This window comes from Haliotis rubra, unplaced genomic scaffold (genome assembly GCF_003918875.1).
Source record: "Haliotis rubra isolate DU_JTF1 unplaced genomic scaffold, ASM391887v1 Scf1815, whole genome shotgun sequence".
Taxonomy (NCBI): Eukaryota; Metazoa; Mollusca; class Gastropoda; order Lepetellida; family Haliotidae; genus Haliotis; species Haliotis rubra.
The window spans coordinates 82640-94011 of record NW_025765798.1 but is presented as its reverse complement, the minus strand read 5'-3'; the positions used below and the strand labels follow the sequence as shown (position 1 = coordinate 94011).

Genomic DNA, 11372 nt, shown 5'->3' with positions numbered 1-11372 from the left:
TGTGACCATAACCTGACACCACGTGATAAACCAACCAGTTCACAGTAATTGTACATTTAGACTTCCAGTGTTCATGGGGGCGGTGGGGTAGCTTAGCGGTTAAAGCGTTTGCTCGTCACGCCTAAGCTCCGGGTTCGATCACCCAACATGGGTACAATGAGTGAAGCCCATTTCTGGTGTCTCCCGACGTGATGATATTGCAGGCATATTGCTAAAAACGGCGTAAAACACAATTCTCCCAAACACGCACTCACGCACTCACGCACGCACGCACGCACTCACTCACTCACTCACTCACGCACTCAATCACTCCAGTGTTAATGTATCTTGTGACAACGTTGAAAAGTCTGCCGCTTCTCCTCGCGTCCCTATTTCTTGACGCTGGGAGCCTTGATCTCCAAATACCCCTGGTCTTCCGGAAACGCCTCGCTGTCAATCACATAGTCATACTGATTGACACTGGACGCCCTGGTCTCTCCAATAGGAACCAAATACCCATTTTCATCTGGAAAGGCCTCGCTGTCAATCACATGGTCATACTGATTGACACTGGACGCCCTGGTCTCTCCAATAGGAACCAAATACCCATTTTCATCTGGAAAGGCCTCGCTGTCAATCACATGGTCATAATGATTCTCGCTGTCTCTGCATTTAGCCTCGCTATCAGTCTTGACCTTGACCCCCGAGTTTGTACTGTGCTTCCGCACGACATCTGACATTGTCACATATCTGTGTTCGGGAATATCCGGTCTGCTGAGGTCATCATAGTTACTGTCGGGGGTCATGGCTCTCTTGGATTCCCTCCATCTGAAACACAAACCAGGAAGCATGTGACTGTCGGGGAAGCAGCTTAATGCGAAATGTCAATGCCAGAGATTAACCAGTCTCGCTTACCCGCCGAAATATCTTTCGAAATTATTGTCAGGAACAGTGTGCGAAATAGCCACTTGCCCGCTAGCCCATGGCTAGTAAAAATCCAGGATATCTCCACAGTCACTGACCCTGCTGGCTAGTGAATTTTCTTGAGGTCATTTTGTAAAATAGATCACTCTTAAGTTATAGTACACTTTTAAATCATGCAAGATTATGACCTGATAAAAATGTTTATCATATTAGCAGTTTAATGATGAAAGCCGTGTCATGCCGACCATATCTCTGGCTTAGTTTCTGCATTCAAGTGTCGGGCAAGTGAATTATTTTGTGGGCTAGTAACTTTCAGACATAGCTAACCCGACTGGCTAGCAAAATTTGGAAACTATTTCGCACACTGGTCTGGAAAACTGTTCCTAACCAACGTCCTGTGATGTTTTGAAACCAATATACCAATCTATATCTTGACTGTCTTACGGAGCACAGTAACCAGATTTGTTCAGTTTCATTACCATTTGTCAAACAACTTTATACGGAACATTTTCCTGAGTTAAAGATAAATAAAATCTTATCTTTCAATTGCAATTTCATTTGTTATAATGTTCAGGATAAATATACTCAGTTCCAAAAGTTACGCAAGTCATATAAAACTGTGATACCGTTGTAAATAAACAATTTGATGCTTGCTTATGTAAATATGCAAAGAAAACAACGCGAGTCCTTAAAATGAACAGACAAATGGTTTATCTGCACAACGAGACGTGTTTTGTGATGATGTTAATCATATACTTTTCGTAGCGTCATAGGAAAATGGCATTTCATTGTCGAGTATCGCCTCCATCAGCAGACACTTGGGTATCATCAGTTCCAACAAGGACTGACAATCTGAGCATCGAAAACTCTCTACTTCGCCTTGACTTAATTCATGTAATTTCTAACATTAGTAATATTTGCGTTTCTTTTAGAAATCAGTATATAAATGATCACATTGTCAATCCACCGGGGGGGGAATCCCCCTTGTTCTGTTTATATAAGTTACCTCACAGTGAGTGAGTGTAGTTTTACGCCACACTCAGCAATATTCCAGCTATATGGCGGCGGTCTGTAAATAATCGAGTCTGGACCAGACAATCCAGTGATCAACAGCATCTTTACCTCAGAAAGTAGAGGAGAGATGAAACAGCAGCTACCATGGCGACGATAACGGCAAAGGTTATAGCTGTTATTTGCCCTGAAAAACAATAACACAACAAACGTTGGTAAAGGACCTGAAGCGTATCTTGTTCTGTAAGATAACATTGACTTCCACGTCTGTTATTTTACAAGTAGGATGTAAGAAAAACTGTAAAGTTTCGAATTATAGATGAAACGTTCGTAACAACAGTTTCTGTTGGAGAAAGTGTAGTTCATACAGAATACCTTGTCATCAATTTTCAAACGCAGAGATATATTCAACTTTGTCCGCAGTAAAAAAAGCGTCAATTATATTCCTTCAAGAAACTCATAGCACAGTAGATGATGAACTAATGTGGGCGGCAGCATGGGGTTATAGATGTCACTATTCACACGGTACAAGTAAAACCTCAGGAGGTATGGTTCTAATAAATAATATCTTCGAGTATCATATGCATGAAATAATTGTAGATGATAATGGCCGTTTCATAATTCTTGACATTACTATAGAAAACATTCGTTTTTCGCTTATAGATATTTATGGACCAAATATCGATTCACCAGAATTTTACGAGGATCTTGCTAATGAATTGAGTAAACTTTCAGGATCAATAGTTTGGGGTGGAGACTGGAACGTGGTGCAAGATTATTACAATGATACTTGTAATTATAAACACAAAAATAACCAGGCAACACTTGGCACGATGTTCGATGGTAAACTTATAAAATATCGATATCCTGAATTTCCCAAAGCACAATTAAAAAAGCTAATTAAAGACATTAAGAACGATTTTTGGAAAGATATTTTAACTATTTATATTTGAGTTGTAAACTTCTGAGATTAGGAATATTGACGAATTCAGAAATCTCCTTTTCATGAGTTTTGTTCCTTATAAAGATTTTAAACTATATATCAAATGGTATCAGTGTGGAATTAGACATATTCGGGGCCTAATGACTGATTCAGGACATTTAAAAGAATTTAATGTATTGAAATACGACTTCAGATTAAATGATAATTTCATTTCTTATTTCAGACTGATAAGTTTCATACCCAACACATGGATTAAATTATCAAAAGATAACCCGGTTAATAGAACAAATTTAAATATTAATTGTAAGATTCTCAGGGACATTATCTCATCACTAGATTGTAAATTTATCTATAAACTGATTCGTAATGATGATGGTATTTTTTCTCTTCAAGATCTTACTTCTAAATGGAACTCAAAGGTTGGATGCACATATATAAGCAAATTACCTGTCCCAATGTTTTAATAAAATTCGAAATTGTGTTGAGGATAACAAGATACGGAATTTCCAATATAAACTCATCCATCGTATCATACCATTAAAATCATTTCTTTACACAATAGGACCGATAGAGGATAACCTTTGTACATTTTGCCAATCAGAAAGTGAAACACTAGAACATTTATGTTTTTCCTGTCGAAAAGTTCAAACTATGATAAATGAGTTCAAACTTTGGTATGAAAGTAGAACCAATTTAAAATTAGTCTTAAATATGAATAATTTCCTTCTTGGCGATTCAAAGTTGACTATCCTTGAAAACCACCTTTTTATAATAACCAAACGTTATATTAAAACTTGTCATAACAATAAGACTATTCCCATATTTACCCAATTATTACAGCTAACAAAATATAATCACAACATAGAGAAATTCATTTCTGGAGACAAGACTAAATTTGCCGAACAATGGCCCCCTTTACTAATATAGATGGACGCAAACCAATGTTTGATCATACCATCCTTTCTCTCCTCTATTTTCTTACTCTCCTATATCCCTATACCTTTTTCTTTGTACCTTATTCATACACCCACTAATCATGTCGTCGCCCATTTATCCCGCAGCTTGAATATATGTGTTGTGTGTATTATCCCGCTGTATGAATATTGTATCACTTGCTATCACAATAAAACACACAAAAAACCAACACCTTGTCATCAATTCATTACTACTGATAAAGTCTATTAGTCCTATCACTCATAACGTATCATCACATTATAACGCTTAATGCACTCACCACCTGTCGGTATATTCGTTATATCCCCACCATCGTTGTTCGACCCCGGGTTTGGAGTAGCTCCTCCCATTAACTCTGTAGCCGTGGCCTGGCTCGTTCCTGCAAACACAATCTATCAGTATCATACGATATATATTTAAACGTAAGATATATTACAAACAATCTGCAAAGGACTTCATTGTTCTATTGTGTTCTGTAGTAATGTGACTATTTTAGGAAGAGTAAGACAGTACTGGTTGGTGAAATATTGTAACATCAGAGATATAAAACTATACCGTTAATTCTGTAAAAATAGAAGTTGTAAACATTTAATCTAATCTGATTATAACATATTCCGAGATTCTTAAGCAAGTGAAACTGTGTTTTCAAGTGTAGTACACAACCCATGATTGGTTTTTAGATTTCTAACGCATTATTCATGACTGTGTATGTTAACACGTTGCTGTAAGGTCGCTGTACTTTGACTTAACAGCTGATTAATGAGAGGACCATAACAAATGGTAATGTACTCACTACCTGGATCTGGACCTATCGATGAGCCCTGGTTGGTTCCTGAAACTGAAAATGTTGTTTTCTGCCGAACTAACTGCCAATTCACAATTAGCAAAACGAAACCTACTATGTCCGTAGTCGATTTACAAGCAAATCTGGTTTCTTATTTACAACAAACCAAAGTACTAAGTCGTGGTCTAATCTGCACGAGATAGGATAGAGCTGCAGCCGTACTTACTATTCCTCTGGTTAGAGCCACAGCTACACTTACTATTCCACTAGTTAGAGCTACAACTACTCTATTATTCCGATGGTTAGAGCTTTCAGTGTACTGATTGTTGCAATAAGCAACACATACACCAATACAACAAATGCTGATGTTTATACTGATGCGTGTAATTAGTTTATAACCAATTATTATGGGCACAGTTACATGTACTTATGACAACTACCTTGTTGACAGTCGTCACCCACATAGCCGCTAGCGCATCCGCTGTCACAGTGACCCGTGACCTTGTTGCATATTTCCAGGGGGGTCTCGACAGCGGCAGGTCTCCTCACACTGAACCCCGAACCAGTAGTCATTGCACACTGAAACAGACAAACCCAACTTTGTTAGTTGTGCAACGCTTCAACAGTCGAATTGGTACACCAAGACTACGAGCCGATCACTAAGGGGTTGGTATTCCCCTTGTTTGCCGAAGACCAATTCTAAATGTGATCTTCACTGGGGTCAAACGTGGGGTGCTCAAGACCAGTTGTGACCCGAATCATCACGGTGTGACCCTTGTTACGGTTTCATGTAATGATTTTGAATTTGCTTGCACTTTGTGTTTGGAAGGCAAAGAACTATATGCAATCGTATGTGTCATGTTAAGGGGACTCCAGTGGCAGCCCCAGCAGAGTTGACCCAACACTATTTATAGTCACTTTTAAAATGTTAAATAACAAAATGTATCTCCCAATTGAACATATGTTTTCTTCCTAACCAGCGAAAATATTGTTCCGCCACACTGATGCACGTCTTCGCAAGAAGGTTGAAGCTAGACCTTAGTAATCCAACCGTTACAACTCAACATACCGAGCACAAGAACTTCACATAACGTGAGAATCTGTAAGGCGCCGTCTTCCCTCTTTGGCAAGTCTATTGTGACGTTTTGACCTCTCATTGGTTGCAAGCAGTTAAGGGCTATCCGAATGGGTGGGGGGCCTCTTTGCTTTCCCATCGATAGCACATTCTGCCATCAACCTTCACCTCGAAGCCACTCAAGCGTTCGGTTACTTCAAAACAAACAATTGTTTATTAATAACAAACGTTCTTTAGAATATGGAAGTTGTGGAATGTGAATAAAACGATTGCAACAGAGTAGAGGGGTAACATGAAATGTCGCTGTGGAGCAAATGCACCTCAACTTGAATCTTCGACCCAGAGCGTCTGAGAAGGTACTCATGCTTTAGAGTGTTATGTGAACATATAGTCGTCACTTTTTCCGTCATACTATACATTTTATTCATTTTAATCCAAATTAATCAAATTAATTTCTTATGTTCTGAAACATATTTACTTGGCCTTTTATTGACGTGAAATGAAACATAAATGGCGACGTTATGACTGTTATTCCACTCACGTGTACTCCTGTGGTATATGACCATTCTGTACAAATCATACGCTTGACCAAGATCCACAGTCCAGTATGGAGCTGTCTCGTTTAAGCCTGTGTGTGTACACGAACGTCGTGAGTAGAATGTATTAGCGTTTCCGTCGACGGCCCTCTCCGGTGTGTTTGGGATAGTTTTACCCAGTTTCCCGAATCGCCTCAGGAAATCTGTATACGTACTAATTTGCGAAGCTCTCCTTTCCAGAGCAACATTTTCTGAAAACACCAAATTAGTGAGTTGTATATTTGACTGACTGACTGACTGAGTTTGTTTTTACGCCGCTTTTAGCAATATTCCAGCAACATCACGGCGGGGGACACCAGAAATGGGCTTTACACAATGTACCCATGTGGGGAATCGAACCCAGGTCTTCGGCGTGACGGGCCAACGCTTTAACCACTAGGTTGTATATTTGAGGATGTCAACGTGGGTATAGGGTGGAAGTCGCGTTTGTGACTGTAACTGTGGATGTTATTGTTTGATCGGCATTCTGAAGTTGTTGAGTCAAAAGTGATATTATACAACTTTATGGATGACAACTTCTTATTTGCAATAAAGGAGACGTTGTCATCCAGATAGCTGTATGCTTCATTTTTAACTGTGGATGTGGTGGTAATCGAGGGAGATGATGCCAGTCAAGTTTGAGGCATTTACTGTGTACGTGGGTGGGTAATAGTGAAGTTGGTGATGATGGCACCATGCGGTGTGGTGAGGAATCTGATGGGTGTGTGATGGGGCAATGACAGTCAAGTTTGAGGCATTTACTGTGTACGTGTGGTGGGTAATAGTGAAGGTGGTGATGATGGCACCATGCAGTGTGGTGAGGAATCTGATGGGTGTGTGATGGGGCAATGACAGTCAAGTTTGAGGCATTTACTGTATACGTGTGGTGGGTAATAGTGAAATTGGTGATGATGGCACCATGCGGTGTGGTGAGGAACCTGATGGGTGTGTGATGGGGCGATGGCAGTCAAGGGGATGTGTGTTAACTGTGTTTGTTGACGGTAAGATCGGACATGATTGTGACTGTACGCATATTAACAACGTGGTGGTGATGACAGCGACAGCGTGGTTGGCGGTGACAGCGACAGCGAATATCACAGCACCCTGACACAGCAACTACAGTTACGCTGAACAAAACGTCACAAGTGACAGGGTCTGCATGGTCAAACATTTGGGTGACGAAGCAGATAGTAATCTGACACAAACATGCGTCAGAGGTTACACATATTGGATATTACTAGAAGCTTGTAGCAGTACAATATGGACACAACCCTCTTCCCACTACTCACGGTTCTGACAGTGCATTCCGTAGAACCCACGCGCGCATCCTTCCTGGCAAACTGCTGACGGGCGGTTGTTCGGCACCGCAGGACACTGTGTCTTACAGTGACATGTGTACTTGGCTGAAAGTCAATACAAGAGTGAGTGAGTGAGTGGGTGAGTGAGTTTTTATGTTACCGCATTACTATTTGACAATGATTTATATATTTGTAGAATGAGTTACATGTGAAAATCTTTTTTCACTGATATATAATCTATTTTGTCTTCAGCGTGTTGGTTGGAATTGCGTTTAGCACCTTGAAAAACATCCAGGCATGATGTTGTTTGGTGTTGGAAAACTGAGTAATAGAATGAGGATGAAATGAGATTCGAACCAACAAGCATATGTTTCGGAACTCTGATAATCCCCTCAGCGAACATTTTTCTTCAGTACTGCGAATGTGTCTGTCCTCACAGATAAGTTCTCCTATCAAACATATTTAGACTCTTGCAAGAATCTGTGCTTTGCTCATAATTTGCGCCGTCATATAGCGGCGTGCGGCGTAAAACTAAACTCACTCACTTATAATTTGCGTGTTGGTCGTCTATATTACATAAGCGAATATTTCATCTGTATCGTTTACGGAAAATGTGTCCTCGTCAGGTTTAAGTACTACTTCTTATTATGGTGGAACAAGATTGACTGAAAGGTGTATACTTTTCCTTTAAATATCTCGCCGTAACAAATGCTGTAAGGTTGTTTTTTAGTCCAATACAAATGTATTTTTCAGAAACTAAAAAGGAAAATCTGCTTATACTGGTAAGTTTAAAATGTGTGAATTTCATGAAAACAATTGACAGACTTAAAATAATTTGAATATCTTTCTTAATACCAATTCACAATTGTTTAAGCCAACATGGATGCTGTAACTAAATACCAACCAAATGTTTCTATCACTGTTTCATTCTAATATAGTGGAAAGGATGGTGGCCTCTATGGTTATCTGATGACTAACTGTACTGTACACACAGTTAATATGACATGTTGACAAATGACACTGTGATCTGCCTGCAAAGTCGAGCAGCCATTTCCTCTGTGTACCCACATCCGATGTAAAACTACTGCTCTTACTCTGAACGAAAACATGCTACTCCCAGTTAAAGCAAACATACTGGCGGTAAAAACAAAATCACATCTTACTGGCGCACACTTTAAGCAGGGCAAATAAACAAATTTTATATATGCATATCATGTTTCTCATTTTAAATGTCATGTTTCCCAGTGAAAACAATCCAGTGAATATCAACAGCATGAGCATCGATCTGCACAACTGGGATGTTGACATGTGTCAACCAAGGCAGCGAGCCTGACCACCCGATCCCGTTAGTCGTCTCTCACGACAAGCATGGGTTACTGAAAACCAGATCTAACCCGGATCTTCACGGGTACTGAATCAAAAGTTAACTAATAGCCATACATTTGAGGTAGTAAGCTTTAGTTGATTATTAATTCCGTGTAAGCTAAACCTGACATGTTAGTAAGTTCCAAATCACAGTGAGATATCACATTCTAATATGTATCACAATTAATGCATTCATGGTATGCTACTTTGCGACAAATCACAACCTAAAGTAATGAAAAATCTCAACGAGTGATTCAGCTGCAGCATTAGACCTGCCCGAATACGGTTCATTGGAGCATATTCCAACCAATCATATATGTAGCCTTAGAAATGGGGATTCGAACTTTGGCAGTCCCACTGTCCTTCAAAACGTACCTTTTACACACAGATATCGGGGCCGTCTATATGAAAGTTTGGGTCTCATACAGGACCTGGCGGAAATTTACCTACAAGGATATATACACACGCTTCCAATTCAAATTTAGTTATTTCTTATTTAACTATTTTAATAATGAACTTGTTTATTTCCCTGTCCTGATGTTACTGATCAGTGAACTTGTCCTTGGTGTGACGTGAGCCAGACATCTCCGTGTTCTTTCAGGTGATTAACCAGCCTGTGCGTGTGTTTGTGACAGTTACTGATTGGCCTTTTGAAAACACCTGGTACCATCAATAATTGTTAGTGCTTCCTAAACCCGAAACCCAAGCAACGGATGTGTTTTAGCAGAGATTTCGTATGATGCTGTAAAGTGTACTTCACTTTCTGTTATATTTTACTTTACTCGGCTTGATGCGCAACACTGAGATTTGAAAACACAACATGTAGGTATATGTACAGATCTTGTGTTTGGAGAAAACCCATGTTAGCATATCACTCACCCTCTGCTTGGAGAAATCCGCAGAACAGAAAAATCAAGATGACACCATCCAAACACGCCATGGCTAGACACCAGTGACAGTCTCTCTCTCTCCCTCCAGCTGCTGAGACCAGCAGTGTTTCCGATATCTCTCACTTATTATGACCATGTGTCATAGTCAAATCTCCCCCAACGCCCTCCTCCTCTTCCTATCCCATCCACACATCTTCCGCATCTTCTTCTCCTCAGCTGACCTCGTTGCTCCGCTGTTGAGCTTGTGATATGTCGTACTCTCATTTCCTTTATTTTTGTGTTGACAAATCCAATATGTTCTGGACTAACGCGAGCCTATGTGTCCTTGCTGAGTTTGTCTATTGTTCACTAATTAAGATCATGCTAAGAAGCCAGAACAGAGACAACGGAATCTTTCAAAACCGGGCTGTGACTTCTATCAATACAGGGCAACTTTTACTGTTACTCCTAAGAGACGATTAACGGCATCGGGCGGTCAGGCTCGCTGTCATCGTATCCCAAGTGCTTAGATCGATGCTCATGCAGTCAATCACTCGGTTGTCTGGTCCAGACTTGATTATTTACAAATAATTAGCTGTAATTTTGTATGATAAACAACACATATTCATACATCACAACACCAACACCAACACATCACATGATAAGCATTCATATATCACACCAACGACACATCATATTATAAGAACTCATATATCACACCGACACATCACATGATAAGCATTCATATATCACAACAAAGACACATCACATGATAAACATTCATATATCACACCGACACATCACACGATAAGAATTCATATATCACACCGACATATCACATGATAAGCATTCATATATCACACCGACACATCACATTATAAGCATTCATATATCACAACAAAGACACATCACATGATAAACATTCATATATCACACCAACGACACATCACATGATACATTCATACATCACACCAACGACACATCACATGATACACATTCATATATCACATCAACGACACATCACATGATACACATTCATACATCACACCAACGACACACCACATGATACATTCATATATCATACAAAGGTCACATCTAATGATACAGATTCATACATCACTCCAACGACACATCACATGATACACATTCATATATCACACCAACGACACACCACATGATACATTCATACATCACACCAACGACACATCACATGATACACATTCATATATCACACCAACGACACATCACATGATACACATTCATACATCACACCAACGACACACCACATGATACATTCATATATCATACAAAGGTCACATCTGATGATACACATTCATACATCACTCCAACGACACATCACATGATACATTCATATATCACACCAACGACACACCACATGATACACATTCATACATCACACCAACGACACATCACATGATACACATTCATATATCACACCAACGACACATCACATGATACACATTCATACATCACACCAACGACACATCACATGATACACATTCATACATCACACCAACGGCACATCACATGATACACATTTATACATCACACCAACGACACACCACATGATACAC

At 39.7% G+C, this 11372-nt stretch overlaps 1 protein-coding gene across 3 annotated transcripts; it reads right to left on the bottom strand.

Annotated features, from left to right (window-relative positions):
* Positions 1–203: 203 nt before the first annotated feature.
* On the bottom strand, positions 204–9902 carry LOC124273547. Of its 3 annotated transcripts, XR_006897682.1 has the most exons (10): positions 9788–9902; positions 7535–7648; positions 6212–6457; positions 5665–5864; positions 5036–5174; positions 4605–4649; positions 4092–4190; positions 2026–2101; positions 303–807; positions 204–266 (listed from the first exon to the last, which is right to left on the bottom strand). XR_006897682.1 is itself a non-coding variant. In XM_046708827.1 (9 exons), exons 5-9 carry the CDS (start codon positions 5166–5168, stop codon positions 369–371), a joined length of 792 nt encoding a protein of 263 aa, XP_046564783.1. In that variant the 5' UTR covers positions 5169–5174; positions 5665–5864; positions 6212–6457; positions 7535–7648; positions 9788–9902; the 3' UTR covers positions 282–368. The 3 variants fall into 3 exon arrangements, 2 of the variants coding, with proteins under 2 accessions (XP_046564783.1, XP_046564784.1); XM_046708827.1 differs by lacking the exon at positions 204–266 and having other exon boundaries at positions 282–807; XM_046708828.1 differs by lacking the exon at positions 204–266 and having other exon boundaries at positions 282–807; positions 4608–4649.
* Between the last annotated feature and the right edge of the window lie 1470 nt (positions 9903–11372).

Excerpts from the sequence above, each read along its gene's own strand:
- LOC124273547 (XM_046708827.1), bottom strand. The coding sequence starts at position 5,168 with ATGACTACTGGTTCGGGGTTCAGTGTGAGGAGACCTGCCGCTGTCGAG. Across the intron at positions 4,650-5,035 it reads GGGTGACGACTGTCAACAAG|TTTCAGGAACCAACCAGGGC; the intron begins GTAGTTGTCATA and ends CAACATTTTCAG. Across the intron at positions 4,191-4,604 it reads GATAGGTCCAGATCCAGGTA|GAACGAGCCAGGCCACGGCT; the intron begins GTGAGTACATTA and ends TTGTGTTTGCAG.